General features: G+C 54.3%; 1 protein-coding gene across 1 annotated transcript in view; it reads left to right on the plus strand.

Moving 5' to 3' along the window:
• The first annotated feature begins 13857 nt into the window (after window positions 1–13857).
• Window positions 13858–19553, plus strand: part of LOC147091304 (peptidase inhibitor 15-like) — a 36073-nt gene continuing 30377 nt past the window's right edge. The window contains exon 1 of the mRNA XM_085976501.1: window positions 13858–14031. Within this exon, the coding sequence (XP_085832627.1) occupies window positions 13858–14031 (174 nt within the window). The remainder of the gene's footprint in view (window positions 14032–19553) is intronic.

Below are 19553 nucleotides of genomic sequence, written 5' to 3' on the forward strand. Positions count from 1 at the left end.
CTCTGACAGTGCGGCGCTCCCTCAGTACTGCCCCTCCGACAGTGCAGCGCTCACTCAGTACTGCGCCTCCGACAGTGCAGCGCTCCCTCAGTACTGCCCCTCCGACAGTGCAGCACTCCCTCATTACTGCCCCTCCGATGGTTCAGCGCCCCCTCAGTACTGTACAACCGGGGAGTGTTAACCTGGGATTATGGGGTTCGATTCTCTGGAGTGGGGCTCGATCCCACGACCTCTGACTCAGAGAGAAGAGCGTCACGCACTGATCCACGGCTGACACCTGCGAAGCCAGAGGTTTGGCTATTGGCCGAGTTCAACGTGAGTTCAAATCCCACCACGACAGTTTGAGAATTTGAATACAGTTTTAACATGTTTCAAAGTGAAAAGATGGAATTGGCAAAAGCTGCCAGATTGTTGTTAAAAAACCTATGCTGGTTCACTCAGGTCCCTTTAGGGAAGTTGACCTGCCCTCCTTACCTGGTCTGGGCCTACACCTGACTCCAGTCCCACACCCAGCTCTTAAGAACATAAGAAATAGGAGCAGGAGTAGGCCATTCGGCCCTTCGAGCCTGCTCCGCCATTCAATGAGATCATGGCTGATGTTCAGCCTCAACTCCATTCACCGGTCCTATCGCCATATCCCTTGATGCGCTCACTAGTCAGAAATCTAGCGACTTCTGTTCTTTATATACCCAATGATTGAGCCTCCACAGCCCTCTGGGGTAGAGAATTCCAAAGATTCACCACCCTCTGTGTGAAGACATTTCTTCTCATCTCAGTCCTGAATGGCCTTCCCTTTATCCTGAGGCTGTGACCCCTGGTTCTAGACTCCCCAGCCAAGGGAAACATTCTCCCAGCATCCACCCTATCAAGCCCTGTGGTAATTTTGTATGCTTCAATGAGACCCCCTCTCATTCTTCTGAATTCAAGAGAATACAGGCCTAGTTTACTCAATCTCTTCTCATACGACAGTCCCGCCATCCCAGGAATCAATCTCCTGAATCTTCATTGCACTCTCTCTATGGCAAGTATATCCTTCCTTAGGTAAGACCAAAATTGTACACAGTACTCCAGGTGTGGTCTCACCAAGGCCCTATATAATTGGAGTAAGACTTCTTTATTCCTGTACTCAAATCCTCTTGTAATGAAGGCCAGCATACCATTTGTCTTCCTAATGGCTTGCTGCACCTGCACATTCACTTTCAGTGACTCATGTACAAGGACACCCAGGTCCCTTTGAGAATCTGCATTCCCCAATCTTTCACCATTTAGGAAATACTCTGCCTTTCTGTTTTTTCTACCAAAGTGGATAACTTCACATTTATCCACATTATATTCCATCTGCCATGTTCTCGCCCACTCACTGAGCCTGTCGAGATCCCCTTGAAGCCTCTTCACATCCTCTTCACAACTGACACTGCCACCTAGCTTTGTGTCATCAGCAAATTTGGAAATGTCACATTTAGTCCCCTCATCCAAATCATTGATATAGATTGTGAATAGCTGGGGCCCAAGCACCGATCCTTGTGGTACCCCACTAGTCACAGCCTGCCATCCTGAAAAAGATCCGTTTATCCCTACTCTTTGTTTTCTGTCTGTTAACCAATTCTCAATCCATGCTAGTATATTACCCCCAATTCCATGGGCCCTAATTTTGTTCACCAACCTCTTGTGTGGGACCTTATCGAAGGCCTTCTGAAAATCCAAATACACCACATCTACCGGTTCCCCTTTGTCTACTCCACTAGTTACATCCTCAAAGAACTCCAATAGGTTTGTTAAACAGGATTTCCCTTTCATAAATCCATGTGGACTCTGCCCAATCTTACTATTAGTTTCTAATTGCACAGTTATTGCATCCTTTATAATATATTCCAGCATTTTCCCAACTACTGCTGTGAGGCTAACAGGTCTGTAGTTCCCTGTTTTCTCTCTCCCTCCTTTCTTAAATAGCGGGGTTACATTTGCTATCCTCTAATCTGCAGGTACCGTTCCAGAATCTATAGAATTTTGGAAGATGACAACCAATGTATCCATTATCCCAATGGCCACCTCTTTCAAAACCCTAGGATGTAGGTCATCCGGTCCTTGGGATTTATTGACTTTTATTCCCATTAATTTTGCTAGTACTGTTTTTTTACTAATAATAATTTCTTTAAGTTCCTCATTCTCGTCACACCCTTGGTTTTCTCGTATTTCTGGGAGGTTTTTTGTGTCTTCCTCTGTGAAGACAGAAACAAAGTATTTATTTAATTTCTCTGTCAGTTCCTCATTTCCCAATATAAATGTTCCCGTCTCTGACTATAAAGGACCTACATTTACCTTCGCCAGTCTTTTCCTTTTCACATACCTATAGAAGCTTTTACAATCCGTTTTTATATTTTTCGCTAGTTTGTGCTCATATTCCATTTTCCCTTTCTTTATCAATTTCTTGGTTCCCCTTTGCTGATTTCTAAAAACATCCCAATCCTCAGGCTGACCGCTTTTTCTGGCAACTTTATAAGCTTCCTCCTTTGACTTAATACTAGCTTTCATTTCTTTTGTTAGCCATGTTTGGATCACTTTTCCTTTTGGGTTTTTATGCCCTAGAGGAATATATGTTTGTTGCAAATTATGCATTATTTCCTTGAATGTTAGCCATTGTATGTCCACCTTCATACCTTTTAGTGTAGTCTCCCAATCTACCATGGCCAACTTGTCCCTCACACCCTTGTAGTTTCCTCTGTTTAGATTGAAGACCTTAGTTTCAGATTGGACTACATCACTCTCAAACTTAACATAAAATTCAATCATATTATGGTCACTTGTCCCTAAAGGCCCCTTTACCACAAGATTATTGATTAGCCCTTTCTCATTGCACAGTACCAGATCCAGAATTGCCTGTTCCCATAGTGGTAATTTGATTTGCCCAGTCAATATGTAGATTAAAGTCCCCCATGATTACAGTATTGCCCTTGTTACATGCACTTCTAATTTCTTGATTGATACTGTGCCCTAAATTACCACTACTGCTTGGTGGCCTATACACAACTCCCACCAATGTTTTCCTCCCTTTGCTGTTTCTTAGCTCCACCTAAACTGATTCCAGTTCTACATCACGATCTGCCGAGCCAAGATCTTTTATCTCTACCGTACCGATCTCGTCCCTTATTAACAGCACTACGCCACCTCCTTTTCCTTTTTGTCTGTCCTTCCTAAATGTTGAATACCCTGGAACATTCAGTTCCTAGCTTTGGTTACCCTGCAACCATGTCTCTGTAATGGCAATTACATCATGCCCATTTACTTCTATTAGTGCCATTAATTCATCCACCTTGTTGCGAATGCTACGTGTATTTACATAAAGAGCCTTCAACTTTGCCTGTTTAATATTATTCGGCACTTTGACCCTCTTTACTGTTGGCCTTTGTTTCTGCTCCCTACTAGCTGACTACTTTTCTAACTTGCACTTCCAGCTTTGTTTCTCTCTGTTCTGGGCCCACACTTAGGTTCCCAGCCCCCTGACAAACTAGTTTAAATCCTTCCCAACAGCAAACTCCCCTGCGAGGATATTGGTCCCGGCTCTGTTGAGGTGTAACCCGTCCAGCTTGTACAGGTCCCACCTTCCCCAGAATCGGTCCCAATGCCTCAGGAATTTAAATCCCTCCCTCCTACACCATCTCGCCAGCCACGCATTCATCTGGCCTATTCTCCTATTTCTGCTCTCGCTAGCACGTGGCACTGGGAGTAATCCTGGGATTACTACCTTTGAGGTCGTGCTTTTTAATTTATTTCCCAGCTCCCTATATTCTTCTTGCAGGGCCTTGTCCCTCTTTCTACCTATGTCGTTGGTACCGATATGGACCACGGCCTCTGGCTGTTCACCCTCCCCCTTCAGAATGTCCTGCAGCTGCTCAGTGACATCCTTGACCCTGGCACCAGGGAGGCAACATACCATCCTGGAGTCACGTCTGCGGCCACAGAAGCGTCTATCTGTTCCCCTTACGATAGAATCCCCTATCACTATTGCTCGCCCACTCTTTTCCCTCCCCTCCTGTGCAGTTGAGCCTTCTTCTTAGGCAGTCCCTCGGAACCGAGGGTGACTTGCTTCCACATTAACAATGAGTTCTCAGGTGACTGATGAGTCCAATGTGGGACCGACAGTCTCTGTCACAGGTGGGGCAGACACTGGTTGAAGGGGCGGGTGGGTGGGGTGCTTGAGTTGACGTGCGCTCCTTGCGCTTGGCTTCCGCTTGCTCCCGGCGAAGAGACTCGAGGTGTTCGGCGCCTTCCCGGATGCTTCTCCTCCACTTTGTGCGGTCTTGGGCCAGGGATTCCCAGGTGTCGGTGGGGATGTTACACTTTATCAAGGAGGCCTTGAAGCGTTTCCTCTGCCCACCTGGGGCTCTCTTGCCGTGCCGGAGCTCCGAGTAGAGCGCTTGTTTCGGGAGCCTCGTATCGGGCATGCGGCTAAGCCACTCGTAGTGCCACATGGCTGGCTCTGAGTGGGCCGAGGAAGCCCTTCTCAAAACAGATTACCCAGAGGTTGAAGAAGGGCTCATTAGCCCACGAGGAGACGGGCAATGAATAGAGTCATCGGGCAGGAATTTAACTCAGGAATTGGGTGGGAGGCGGGACTACAACTTTCGGGCTTGTAGTCCTGCCTCCATCGAGATGCGGCCAACCCACGCGATTTGGACTTGATTGACTTTGTTGAGTCCGCCCAGCGGGCTCAGCAGGCCAATTAAGGGCCACCCGGCAACAGGTGACGTCACAGACTGAAATTTCATCTGCCAAGAGCTTTTGACAGATGAAATATCAGCGTGTCACAGCTGTTTGAAGCTGTGAAACACTGACAGTCTTACTTCTAACCTGAGTCCTTCTGCACAGACTCAGTTAGAAATCTCTCCTGCACAGAAAGCTGCAGGCTGTCACTTTTGACAGTTCGCAGCCATTCTGCTTTCTGTGCCGGTGAGATGAGGGACTCCCGGAACCTAAAGGAAGGAAGGCTGAAAAGGTAAGAAAAGGTATGTAAAACTTATTTAATCACTTTACACACACCAAACACACTTACCTTTGCACTCATGCACACATCACTCACCTGAACACCGACATCTCGAACCCTCCAAGCCCTTCAAGCCGACGGCCCGCCTCCTCTAACTTGGCGTGGTTTGGAGCCGTTGGGAATCCCACACTTCAACATGAAAAATAGGGATTAGGTTAAAAACTGCCTGTTAACTACCTGTTAACAGGCAGTTAATTGGCACTAATCCCTTCCCGCCTCGGGTAGGCGGGTCCCAGTGCGGGGCGGGTACCCGCCTCCTTTGAGACTGGCATGGAGGCGGGTTTGGGTGCGGGAAGGGGTCAGGACCCCTGATTTCGGGATTTTAACACCCCCCCCCGCAAGCCTCCAATCCCGACTCCACGACACAATGAAAATCCTGCCCATAGAGTCATAGGCCTAGAAATTCGGTATAGCCGCGTTTGGGGCGCTAGTCCTGGCGATGCGCAAAGTTTAGCGCCAGGCGCAATTTAGCGCCACCTAGCGCGATATTGGGTTGCAGCGCCTCTAAAGGTGATTGCGGCGCTAAATCAGGCGCTGCACGCTACTCTTAAGGCGCTATCCCGGTGGTGCAACCCAATTTCGCGGCGGCGGGGCGCAGCGAGGGTGCTGTCAATAATCACTTTCTCTGAGACACACTGGCGCCGGCCAGCTCTTAAAGGGGCAGGTCAAGTGGCATCACCAGACACACTCACTGCCTTGTAGGCCTTCAAAGCGGTGGGAGCCTACCTGTGGCGCACCAGCCTAGCAAGACATGGAAAGGGTGAGGCAGAGGGCGGAACGCCTCACTGATGGGGCATTGGATGCTTTGGTTGGTGCAGTGGAATCAAGGCCAAGGAAGATGGTCGGAATGTGATTTATGTTTTGGACAGTCTCCCGGGTGTGCGAGTCAGTTATGTGTCAGTGTACTAGTTTTGCTTTCTGTTGCCATAGCTTTCTCATGTTTGAAGGAACCACATTTTGTGTAATGAAACACTTTCTTCATTTACAATAGCCATGCCTGCTATTTACATGCATCTTGCCCTTCACAGGCTTGGGGGTATCAGACCGGTTACATTCCTGTTCTTGGAATGGCAGCAAGCATTCCGTGAGAGGGGGCTAGAAGCTACTTCTGATCAGCCTCTGACGCGCAGCCTGAGAAGAGCCGCTCGCGTAGAAGTTCAGGCCAGCAGGCATCTTCTCAGCCACCGACAGAAATGTCCTGCACCTTATCTGAGGCTGCAGATCTGGCTGAAGCAGCTGGCACAGCTCTGTCACCACCTCCTTTCTAAATCGCAGCCTTCTGACACACTGCTCCTCCGGCATGTTCATGTAGGAAAACTGCTGTCGGATAACCCTGCCAGCGTAATGTCTGCTGTGGCGACGTCTGTTGGCCCTCCTCCGTCTGGCCATGCCCGCCCCCCCTCTCCCAGCGTTTCAGTGCCCTTTCCAGATGATTCAGCAGCAGGACGTTCCCCTCCAATGCAGCCCCCATAATAAGTGCCCACAGGAAGGTTCCCCGTTGTCAAGGCTCACCAACAGCAAGGTGATGGTCAGAAGGCTGAAGATCGTCTGCCTGCGCTGGCTCAGTGGGCAAATGGCTCTCAGTGTGCAGCTCAGCAACTCTTTGTAGCTCTCGAGGAAGTTGTGGTCCAAAAATGGCTGCTGCTTTTAAACCACACCAGTCCCCTTTAAATAACGCTCCTCCAGCCCGAGAGTGACTTGGTAAGGTTCCAGATAAGCTGTCACTATTAGCGCCAGGCGCTACGGAGGGGGGCGCCACTGAATTTCCGGTCCGGGGCGCCCAAAAGGCGTTGCACACTCAAATGACGTCATAATCAGCCTGCGCCCATGAGCGGGCGCTAAGATTTAGCTCCGGCGCTAAATGCATGCTCAATATGGGGCGAGGCGCTAGGCGCCTTGCGCCCGCCCGGAAATTGGCTAGCGCCCCACTTCTCGGCCTCTTTAGGCGTTAATCGGTGGCGCTAACAACTGAATTTCTCCCCCATAGAGTTATACAGCACAGAAAGAGGCCCTTCGGCCCATCGTGTCCGCGCCGGCCATCAAGCCCTGTCTATTCTAATCCCATTTTCCAGCACTTGGTCCGTAGCCTTGTATGCTGTGGCGTTTCAAGTGCTCATCTAAATGCTTCTTGAATGTTGTGAGGGTTCCTGCCTCTACCACCCTTTCAGGCAGTGAGTTCCAGATTCCAACCACCCTCTGGGTGAAAAAGTTTTTCCTCAAATCCCCTCTAAACCTCCTGCCCCTTACCTTGAAACTATGCCCCTTTGTTATTGACCCCTCTACTAAGGGGAAAAGTTCCTTTCTATCTACCCTATCTATGCCCCTCATAATTTTGTACACCTCTATCAGGTCCCCCCTCAGCCTTCTCTGCTCTAAGGAAAACAACCCCAGCCTGTCCAGTCTCTCTTCATAGCTGAAGTGCTCCAGGCCAGGTAACATCCTGGTGAATCTCCTCTGCACCCTCTCCAACGCAATCACATCCTTCCTATAGTGTGGCGACCAGAACTGCACACAGTATTCCAGCTGTGGCCTCACCAGCGTTTTGTACAGCTCCATCATAACCTCCCTGCTCTTATATTCTATGCCTCGACTAATGAAGACAAGTATCCCATATGCCTTCTTAACCACCTTATCTACCTGTCCTGCTGCCTTCAGGGATCTATGTACATGCACACCAAGGTCCCTCTGACCCTCTGTCCTTCCTAGGGTCCTATCATTCATTGTGTATTCCCTTGCCTTGTTAGTCCGTCCAAAATGCATCACCTCGCACTTTTCAGGGTTAAATTCCATTTGCCACTGTTCTGCCCATCTGACCAACCCATCTCTATCGTCCTGTAGCCAGAGGCTTCCCTCTCGCTATTTACCACTCCACCAATTTTCGTGTTATCTGCGAACTTACTGAGCATACCTCCTACGTTGATATCTAAGTCATTAATCATCAGCCTTTCCAGCAACGGCCACATCCCGAGGATGAATTTTAGAATGATCAAAGTGTAACAACAACAACCTGCATTTATACAGCGCCTTGAATGTCGTAAAACGTACCAAGGTGCTTCACGGGAGCGAAAATCGGACATTTGACACTGAGCCACATGAGGAGATACTGGGACAAGTGACCTAAAGCTCGGTTAAAGAGGTTTTAAGGAGGAAAGCGAGGCGGGGAGGTTTTAGGGAGGGAATTCCAGAGCTTAGGGCCCAGGCAGCTGAAGGCACGGCCACCAATGGTGGAGCGAGGGAAATCGGGGAATGCGCAAGAGGCCAGAATTGAACGAGGGCAGAGATCTTGGAGGGCTGTAGGGGCTGGAGGAGGTTACAGAGATAGGGGGGGGGGGGTGGCGGTGGGGGTGAGAAGGCCATGAAGGGATTTGAACACGAGGATGGAGAATTTTAAAATCAAGGCGCTGCCGGACTGGGAACCAATGTAGGACAAGCGAGATGGGCGAACGGGACTTGGTGCGAGTGAGGCTACGGGGCAGTAGAGTTTTGGATGAGCTGAGTTTGTATCGGGTGGAATGTGGGAGGCCGGCCAAGGGTGTGTTGGGATAGTCTCGAAGATTAACAGACTGTGGGGGCGAAATTAGGTATTGGCTGAGCGCGAAATTTTGCGCCTGGCGCAAATTATCGCCATCTGCTGCTAAATTGGCCTCCTTCGCCCCAGGAGGTGCTTGGAGCGCTAAAACAGGCGCTGCACGACTGTCTTAAGGCGCTAAGCCGGAGGAGCGAGGCGCTACCACCGAGGGCGGGCGCAGCGCAGGTGCGGCCAGTTAGCGATTGCACACAGACACGCTGGCGCCGGTCAGCTCTTAAAGGGGGGGGTCGGTCTTGAATTGCAGCCGCACCCTGTGCATCGGAGCCCTGAATCTCGGCCTGGACAGACCAGTTGCCACATACTTAAGCCAAGGGCCATGGAGAGGGCCAAGGGAGCGAGCACAGCGGTTCAGCGAGGGGGCCTTGGAGGCTCTGGTTGGCGCGGTGGAGCGCAGGCGATCTCTCCTGTGCCCGGACAGTGGCAGGAGGCCGCTGCCCAGCGACTATCGAAAAGCTTGGAGGGAGGTGGCTCACAGAGTGACCTCCAGCAGCATGGTGCCTAGGACCCCTTGTGCAATGCAGGAAGAAGTTCAACGACCTCACTCGGGTCGTCAGGGTGAGTGCCCTTTTCAGAATCCTCTTCATCCCTGCATGTCGACCTCACTTTATGGCCAAAGGGTCCTGAAAGCCCCAATGGCCAGCCCTCATCCAACACCTATGGGCCTTTCAGGAAACTCACACGCACATTCAGCACTTTGCGCACTGTAAGGGCTATTCGACCATGGGAGGCATTGCAGCCAAGATCAGGGCTGCACACTGTAAGGACTATTCGACCATGGGAGGCATTGCAGCCAAGATCAGGGCTGCACACTGTAAGGGCTATTCGACCATGGGAGGCATTGCAGCCAAGATCAGGGCTTGGCACTGTACTCAGAGTCCGTCCTTTCTCTTGCAGGGCAAGCTGGCGCATAATAGGAGGCAGCAGCAATGGACCGGGGGAGGCCGGCCTCACCTTCAAGCCCTGACCAATCTGGAGCAGCGAGTCCAACGGATTATGGCAGGCCGGATGATTGGCCCCGTCGCCACTGGAGATGCCGACTCCGTTATGGACAGCAATGGTAAGGTCATCACCTTTTTGACCTCTCTCCCTCCACTTGTTCCTCACACCAGCATCCTTTGAAACTTTCGAGCCAAATCAGTACATCGCAGCACTCATGCCTCCCTCGCTGCCACCCTGTCCTCACGCTAAAGCCACTCTTGTACCTCCCTGCTTTCAGATGCTGATTCACCAGGTGAGGAGGCGGGCCCTCAAGCTGCCACTGGGAGTGATTCTGAAGGTGACGACGAGGAGGAAGCCGGGCCATCAGTGCCATCCTCAGCTGAGGCAGCCCATGGCCATAATGGGGACACGTCCTCCCTGGAGGGGAGCAGGAGGGAATGGTCTGAGGAGGGTGAAGCTCCGGGGCCTAGCGGGCTGCAGCAACGCGAGGGGGGTAGGGAAGCTCGGTGGCCTTCTCCCCGGAGGGAAAGTCTGGCCTCGAGTCCTGCTACAGTGAGCGCAGAAGAGGTGTGGCTCCTCGCTGAAATGAGCGCCCAGGCGGAGCACAGGCACACTGAGCTCATGGCTGCAGTGGCAAGGATGCCCGATTCCATTGAGTCACTGGCAAGGAGTGTCCAGGACTTCGGCGCAGCACAGGCAAGGGTTGCCCAGGACGTCGGCGCAGCACAGGCAGCTGCCACACAATTGCTAAGTGCTGCAATGCAGTCAGTGGCTGGTCTCATGTAGACGCAGATTGAGGCCACACGAGCACTGACTGCTGCCACCCTCGCTGGATCGGGCAGGATTCCCCGGGGCCCTCACCGCGCCGCAGCAGGCCAGCAATCTGTGCTTCAGCAGATTGCTCCGCATGCTGCAGTGCTGCCCCGTGAGAGTGCCAGTGTGTCGGCCGAACAGGGAGTTGCTGTCCTCTCTCAGGATGACAGCATTCCTGCTGCCAGCACTGTCACTTCTCCACTGCAGCTGCCACCACCTGTAGGACAGACTGCTGCCGCCCATGCAGAGTTGGAGCAGTCAGCAGCCGGGCCCTCCAGGCCCAGAGCTGGTCCAGGCCGTCCCTCAAGGGCATCTGCAGTCTCAGTTTCTGACACTCGGCAGCCTTCCCCCAGCCTTGCTGCAGCCACTGGGGTCCCATTGCGGAGGAGCTGCAGGGTGGGAAGGGGCCAATCTTGCAAGGGAAGCAGATCACCCTCGAAGGGCAACAAGTAGGAGGTCTGGCAAAATGTTGTTAATTGTTTTATTGAAGGCCGAGGATCGTGGTCATATTTTTGTTACTGTTTTGGTCATTGTCTCCAGGTTGTGAGAGCCAGTTATGTGACTGACTGTTTTTTGGGGGGTTTCTTTCTATTACTTTGTCATGCAGGAAGGGTACTCAGTTTGTTAAATAAAGAAGTGTCTTTATTCAGAATGTGCCTGTTTGCTCTTTGAATTAATTGTTGCCTTGACTGGCTTAGGGGTTGTGGCACGGTTCCATTCAGGTTCTTTCAATGGCACAAGCCATTCCCTCAGAGGGGGCCTTGAAGCGACTTGTTATAAGCCGCTGACAGACGGCCCTTGCACTTTGTGCCTCCCTCCCGTCTTGGTGCTGCTGCTCCTCCTCTTCCCCCTCCTCCTCCTCCTCCTCCTCCTCCTCCTCTGCTGGTGCTCCAATGTCTGGTGGCATTGGCTGGGTCCTGAGGATTGCCAGGTTATGCAGCATGCAACACACAACAACGAAGTGGGAGACTCGCTCAGGTGAGTACTGAAGGGCTCCTCCGGAATGGTCCAGACAGCGGAACCGTTGCTTGAGCACACCGATTGTGTGCTCAACGATGTTCCTGGTAGCTTGATGGCTCTCATTGTATCGTTCTTCAGCAGGGATGCTGGGCGAACGGAGCGGGGTCATCAGCCAGGTGCACAGAGGATAGCCCTTGTCCCCGAGAAGCCAGCCTCCTGGGTGAGCCGGGGCCTCGAAAAGGTCTGCCACAGAAGTCTGGCGCAGGATGAAGGTGTCGTGGCTGCTGCCTGGAAAGCGGGCATTGACAGCGAGTATCAGCTGTCTGTGGTCACAGACCAACTGGACGTTCAACGAATGGCACCCCTTTCGGTTGCGGAAATCCTCCGCATTCTCTTGCGGCGCCCGCAAAGCCACATGCGTGCAGTCAATGGCGCCCTGCACCCTGGGGAAGCCCGCTATTCTTGCAAAGCCCATTGCGCGTTCTTGCTGCTTGTCCGGGGTCATGGGGAAGGAGATGTACTGTCGTCTCCTTTTAAAGAGGGCATTTGTGATTTGACGGATGCAGCAATGCACCGCGAACTGGGAGATATTGGCAATGTCCCCAGTAGCGGATTGAAAGGAGCCGGTGGCATAGAAGTTGAGAGCCACTGTTACCTTCACTGCCACCGACAGAGACGTCCTGCTCCTCAGTTGAGGCTGCAGATCTGGCTGAAGCAGGTGGCAGAGCTCAGTGACCACCTCCTTGCTGAATCGCAGCCTCCGAAACCACTGCTCCTCCGACATATTGATGCATGAGAACTGTTGGCGGAAAACCCTGGGAGCGTAAGGTCTCGTGTGCCGACGCCTGTTGGCCCTCCTCCGTCTGGCCATGATTGGCACGCTCTCTCGGCGTCTCTGTGCCCTCTCAATGTAATGGAGAAGCACGACGTTACCATCCATTGCAGCCCCCATAGTATGTGGCCACTCAAAGTTATGCCGGTGAAAAAGCAAAGCAACTACAAAGTTCTGGTCAGAAGCCAGAAGTACCTCAGCGAGCGCTGACTCAATGCAGAAAGCTCTCTCCCTTTGTCTCTCTCCAAATCTCTCTCTCTCTCTCAGAAGGAGTAGTCCAAAAATGGCTACCACAAAGAAGCCAGGAAGAGCCCCCTTTAAGTAGCGGCCCCTCAGCCCCACAGTGACTGGGAACCGTTCCAGTCAACCTGTCGTTGCGAGCGACAGGCGGAAAGGAGGGGGACGCCACTGAATTTCCGCTCCGGGGCGCCCCAAGGGCGTTGCACTCTGAAATGACGTCAGGATCTGCGTGCGCAGCTGAGCGGGCGTTGCGGTTTAGCGCTGCCGCTAAATGTCCGCTCAATTTCGCGAGAGGCGCAGATATCGCCGCGCCCGGGCGCTAGCTGGTTCGCGCCCCACTTATCGCCCTCTTAAGGTGATAACGGATGACGCAAACAACTGAATTTCTCCCCTTGTGGTCTTTCAGACATGTGCAGGTGACCCTAGGCTGCCTGGTTTTGATGTGACTCCACCTACAAAGGTTTCTCTGTGCCAGCCTGGATTTCTAACTAATTACCACCCTCATACCCACCCACCTCCCACCCCAGCACCTCCCCAAATAATCTCAACATCTTCCAACGAGAAAACCCTTTCCAATCACAGCCAGGCATTCCTCAATTAGCCAACCACGTTCAAGATGGACTGGTTCGACTACCCAGACCAGATTATTTAAATCCCAGTCTTTCAGGGCAGAGATAGAGAGTTCGAGGAACTGAGAGGCAGAGAGAGATTGAGAGGGAGAGAGTGATCGAGAGGGAAAGGAAGAGATCGAGAGAGGGAGAGAGATATCTGGTGAGACATAGAGAGGGAGAGAGAGAAAAAGTCACAGAGATAGCTAGAGATACAGAGAGAGATACAGACCGAGAGAGGGAGAGACCGAGAGCGAGAGAGAGAGTGAGTTAGAGAAATGGAGATAGAGATAGTGAGAGACAGAAGGAAACAGAGGAACAAACATTGAGAAAGAGAGTAAGCGAGACAGAGGGAAAGACAGAGAGAGAGAGGCACAGGGAGAGAGAGACAGAGAGGGAGATAGAGAGACAGAGAGAGACACAGAGAGAGACACAGAGAGAGAGTCAGAGAGAGAGACACAGAGAGAGAGACAGAGAGACAGAGAGAGAGACAGTGAGACAGAGAGAGAGACAGAGAGAGAGACAGAGAGAGAGAGACACAGAGAGACAGAGAGAGAGAGACAGAGAGAGAGACAGAGAGACAGAGAGAGAGAGAGACAGAGAGAGAGACAGAGAGACAGAGAGAGAGAGACAGACAGAGAGAGAGACAGAGAGACAGAGAGACAGAGAGAGAGAGAGAGAGAGAGAGAGAGACAGACAGAGAGACACAGAGAGACACAGAGAGAGAGAGACAGAGAGACGCAGAGAGACAGAGAGACAGACAGAGAGAGACAGACAGATAGCGAGAGAGAGAAAGAGAGTCAGACAGTGAGAGAGCGGACAGCTGGCCTCGACAATGTATCTCCAGATAACCGTGATCCTCCTGCTCCTCACTCTGTCCCAGGGGCGTAGACTCACGGCAGATGAGAAGGTCCAGGTGCTGGAGGGTCATAACTGGCTCCGTGCTAAACTGCCCGGACTCGATGCCGCCGGACAGCCCCTCCCCCGGGCCGCAGATATGCAACTGTTGGTAAGTGAAACAACACTTCGCATCGCTCCGGGTATTGGTCACTTCGACAACTCCGTAGGGCTCCTTATGCCCAAACTGTGGGACTCCTCACCCTCCCAAACTGTGGGACTCCACACCTCCCCAAACTGTGGGACTCCTCACCTCCCCAAACTGTGGGTCTCCTCACCCTCCCAAACTGTGGGACTCCTCACGTTCCTCATGTCCCAAACTGTGGGACACCTCACCTCCCCAAACTGTGGGACTCCTCACCCTCCCCAAACTGTGGGACTCCTCACCCTCCCAAACTGTGGGACTCCTCACCTCTCCAAACTGTGGGTCTCCTCACCCTCTCAAACTGTGGGACTCCTCACCCTCCCAAACTGTGGGACTCCTCACCCTCCCAAACTGTGGGACTCCTCACCCTCCCAAACTGTGGGACTCCTCACCTCCCAAACTGTGGGACTCCTCACCCTCCCAAACTGTGGGACTCCTCACCCTCCCAAACTGTGGGACTCCTCACCTCTCCAAACTGTGGGTCTCCTCACCCTCCCAAACTGTGGGACTCCGCACCCTCCCAAACTGTGGGACTCCTCACCCTCCCAAACTGTGGGACTCCTCACCTCCCAAACTGTGGGACTCCTCACCTCCCAAACTGTGGGACTCCTCACCTCCCAAACTGTGGGGCTCCTCACCTCCCCAAACTGTGGGACTCCTCACCTCCCAAACTGTGGGACTCCTCACCTCCCAAACTGTGGGGCTCCTCACCTCCCCAAACTGTTGGACACCTCACCCTCCCAAACTGTGGGACTCCTCACCTCCCAAACTGTGGGACTCCTCACCTCCCAAACTGTGGGACTCCTCACCTCCCCAAACTGTGGGACTCCTCACCTCCCCAAACTGTGGGACTCCTCACCTCCCAAACTGTGGGACCCCTCACCTCCCCAAACTGTGGGACTCCTCACATCCCAAACTGTGGGACTCCTCACCTCCCCAAACTGTGGGTCTCCTCACCTCCCCAAACTGTGGGACTCCTCACCTCCCCAAACTGTGGGACTCCTCACCTCCCAAACTGTGGGACTCCTCACCCTCCCAAACTGTGGGTCTCCTCACCTCCCCAAACTGTGGGTCTCCTCACCTCCCCAAACTGTGGGTCTCCTCACCTCCCCAAACTGTGGGACTCCTCACCTCCCCAAACTGTGGGACTCCTCACCTCCCAAACTGTGGGACTCCTCACCCTCCCAAACTGTGGGTCTCCTCACCTCCCCAAACTGTGGGACTCCTCACCTCCCCAAACTGTGGGACTCCTCACCTCCCAAACTGTGGGACTCCTCACCCTCCCAAACTGTGGGTCTCCTCACCTCCCCAAACTGTGGGACTCCTCACCTTCCCAAACTGTGGGACTCCTCACTCCCAAACTGTGGGACTCCTCACCCTCCCAAACTGTGGGACTCCTCACCTCCCAAACTGTGGGACTCCTCACCCTCCCCAAACTGTGGAGCTCCTCACCTCCCAAACATTGGGACTCCTCACCTCCCAAACTGTGGGGACTCCTCACCTCCCCAAGCTGTGGGACTCCTCACCTCCCCAAACTGTGGGACTCCTCACCTCCCAAACTGTGAGACACCTCAACTGCCAAACTGTGGGACTCCTCACCTCTCAAACTGTGGGACTCCTCACCTCCCAAACTGTGGGACTCCTCACCTCCCAAACTGTGGGACTCCTCACCTCCCCAAACTGTGGGATTCCTCACCTCCCCAAACTCTGGGACTCCTCACCTCCCCAAACTGTGGGGTCTCCTCACCTCCCCAAACTGTGGGGTCTCCTCACCTCCCCAAACTGTGGGACTCCTCACCTCCCCAAACTGTGGGACTCCTCACCTCCCAAACTGTGGGACTCCTCACCTCCCCAAACTGTGGGACTCCTCACCCTCCCAAACTGTGGGTCTCCTCACCTTCACAAATTGTGGGACTCCTCACTCCCAAATTGTGGGACTCCTCACTCCCAAACTGTGGGTCTCCTCACCCTCCCAAACTGTGGGACTCCTCACCTCCCAAACTGTGGGACTCCTCACTCTCCCCAAACTGTGGGGCTCCTCACCTCCCAAACATTGGGACTCCTCACCTCCCAAACTGTGGGGACTCCTCACCTCCCCAAACTGTGGGACTCCTCACCTCCCCAAACTGTGGGACTCCTCACCTCCCAAACTGTGAGACTCCTCACCTCCCCAAACTGTGGGACTCCTCACCTCCCAAACTGTGGAACTCCTCACCTCCCCAAACTGTGGGACTCCTCACCTCCCCAAACTGTGGGATTCCTCACCTCCCCAAACTCTGGGACTCCTCACCCTCCCAAACTGTGGAACTCCTCACCTCCCAAACTGTGGGACTCCTCACCTCCCCAAACTGTGGGACTCCTCACCTCACAAACTGTGGGACTCCTCACCTCCCCAAACTGTGGGACTCCTCACCTCCCAAACTGTGGGTTCTCCTCACCTCCCAAACTGTGGGACTCCTCACCTCCCCAAACTGTGGGACTCCTCACCTCCCACAACTGTCGGACTCCTCACCTCCCAAACTGTGGGGCTCCTCACCTTCCCAAACTGTGGGACTCCTCACCTCCCAAACTGTGGGACTCCTCACCTCCCCAAACTGTGGGACTCCTCACCTCCCAAACTGTGGGACTCCTCACCTCCCCAAACTGTGGGACTCCTCACCTCCCACAACTGTCGGACTGCTCACCTCCCAAACTGTGGGGCTCCTCACCTCCCAAACTGTGGGACTCCTCACCTCCCCAAACTGGGGGACTCCTCACCTCCCAAACTGTGGGTTCTCCTCACCTCCCCAAACTGTGGGACTCCTCACCTCCCAAACTGTGGGATTCCTCACCTCCCCAAACTGTGGGTTCTCCTCACCTCCCCAAACTGTGGGACTCCTCACCTCCCCAAACTGTGGGACTCCTCACCTCCCAAACTGTGGGGTCTCCTCACCTCCCCAAACTGTGGGACTCCTCACCTCCCAACCTGTGGGACTCCTCACCTCCCCAAACTGTGGGGTCTCCTCACCTCCCCAAACTGTATGATCTCCTTCCACTCCCTCTCGCTCTCTCTGTATTTCAATCTCTCTCCTTCCCCTCGTCCATGCCTGGCTCTGTACTCTCCGCTTGCGAGATACGTTCGCTCCACATCCATTGAAGGGGGAGTGGACTATTCAAGCAATGGGGCCACTATTTGACTGCAGTGACATTTTGGGTAGAAAAGGGGAGGAATGCACCCACCGAATTCTGCCCTTCCCTCCTCCGCCAATGTAATGGGGGTGACCGCCATTTAGAAAGTTACGACTTAACCGCAAAGATTATCATGGGTTTCAGCCATGGCTCAGTGGGTAGCACTCTCGTCTCTGGGTCGGAAGTTCCTCTGTTCAAGTCCCCACTCCTGGTTGCCCAGTACTGAGGGAGCGCTGCACTGTCGGAGGGGCAGTACTGAGGGAGCGCTGCACTGTCGGAGGGGCAGTACTGAGGGAGCGCTGCACTGTCGGAGGGGCAGTACTGAGGGAGCGCTGCACAGTCGGAGGGGCAGTACTGAGGGAGCGCCGCACTGTCGGAGGGGCAGTACTGAGGGAGCGCTGCACTGTCGGAGGGGCAGTACTGAGGGAGCACTGCACTGTCGGAGGGGCAGTGCTGAGGGAGCGCTGCACTGTGGGAGGGGCAGTACTGAGGGAGCGCTGCACTGTCGGAGGGGCAGTACTGAGGGAGCGCTGCACTGTCGGAGGGGCAGTACTGAGGCAGTGCTGCACTGTCGGTGGGGCAGTACTGAGGGACCGCTGCACTGTCAGAGGGGCAGTACTGAGGGAGCGCTGCACTGTCGGAGGGGCAGTACTGAGGGACCGCTGCACTGTCGGAGGGGCAGTACTGAGGGAGCGCTGCACTGTCGGAGGGGCAGTACTGAGGGACCGCTGCACTGTCAGAGGGGCAGTACTGAGGGAACGCTGCACTGTCAGAGGGGCAGTACTGAGGGAACGCTGCACTGTCGGAGGGGCAGTACTGAGGGAGCGCTGCACTGTCGGAGGGGCAGTACTGAGGGAGCGTTGCACTGTCGGAAGGGCAGTACTGAGGGAGTGCTGCACTGTCAGAGGGGCAGTACTGAGGGAGCGCTGCACTGTCGGAGGGGCAGTACTGAGGGAGTGCTGCACTGTCGGAGGGGCAGTACTGAGGGAACGCTGCACTGTCGGAGGGGCAGTACTGAGGGAGCGCTGCACTGTCGGAGGGGCAGTACAGAGGGAGTGCTGCACTGTCGGAGGGGCAGTACTGAGGGAGCGCTGCACTGTCGGGGGGGCAGTACTGAGGGAGTGCTGCACTGTCGGAGGGGCAGTACAGAGGGAGTGCTGCACTGTCGGAGGGGCAGTACTGAGGGAGCGCTGCACTGTCGGAGGGGCAGTACTGAGGGAGCACTGCAATGTCGGAGGGGCAGTATTGAGGGAGTGCTGCACTGTCGGAGGGGCAGTACTGAGGGAGCACTGCACTGTCGGAGGGGCAGTACTGAGGGAGCGCTGCACTGTCGGGGGGGCAGTACTGAGGGAGTGCTGCACTGTCGGAGGGGCAGTACAGAAGGAGTGCTGCACTGTCGGAGGGGCAGTACTGAGGGAGCGCTGCACTGTCGGAGTGTTAGTACTGAGGGAGCACTGCAATGTTGGAGGGGCAGTACTGAGGGAGCGCTGCACTGTCGGAGGGACAGTACTGAGGGAGCGCTGCACTGTCGGAGGGGCAGTAATGATGGAGCACTGCACTGTTGGAGGGGCAGTACTGAGGGAGCGCTGCACTGTTGGATGGGCAGTACTGAGGGAGTGCTGAACTGTCGGAGGGGCAGTACTGAGGGAGTGCTGCACTGTTGGAGGGGCAGTACTGAGGGAGCGCTGCATTGTCAGAGGGGCAGTACTGAGGAAGCGCTGCACTGTCGGAGGGGCAGTACTGAGGGAGCCCGCTGCACTGTCGGAGGGGCAGTACTGAGGGAGCACTGCATTGTTGGAGGGGCAGTACTGAGGGAGTGCTGCACTGTCGGAGGGGCAGTACTGAGGGAGCGCTGCACTGTGGGAGGGGCAGTACTGAGGCAGTGCTGCACTGTCGGTGGGGCAGTACTGAGGGACCGCTGCACTGTCAGAGGGGCAGTACTGAGGGAGCGCTGCACTGTCGGAGGGGCAGTACTGAGGGACCGCTGCACTGTCGGAGGGGCAGTACTGAGGGAGCGCTGCACTTTCGGAGGGGCAGTACTGAGGGACCGCTGCACTGTCAGAGGGGCAGTACTGAGGGAACGCTGCACTGTCAGAGGGGCAGTACTGAGGGAACGCTGCACTGTCGGAGGGGCAGTACTGAGGGAGCGCTGCACTGTCGGAGGGGCAGTACTGAGGGAGCGCTGCACTGTCGGAGGGGCAGTACTGAGGGAGTGCTGCACTGTCAGAGGGGCAGTACTGAGGGAGCACTGCAGTGTCGGAGGGGCAGTACTGAGGGAGCGCTGCACTGTCAGAGGGGCAGTACTGAGGGAGCACTGCACT

The sequence above is a fragment of the Somniosus microcephalus genome, unplaced genomic scaffold (genome assembly GCF_052327205.1).
Source record: "Somniosus microcephalus isolate GS21.2 unplaced genomic scaffold, FLI_Smic_1.0 unresolved_chr3, whole genome shotgun sequence".
NCBI lineage: Eukaryota > Metazoa > Chordata > Chondrichthyes > Squaliformes > Somniosidae > Somniosus > Somniosus microcephalus.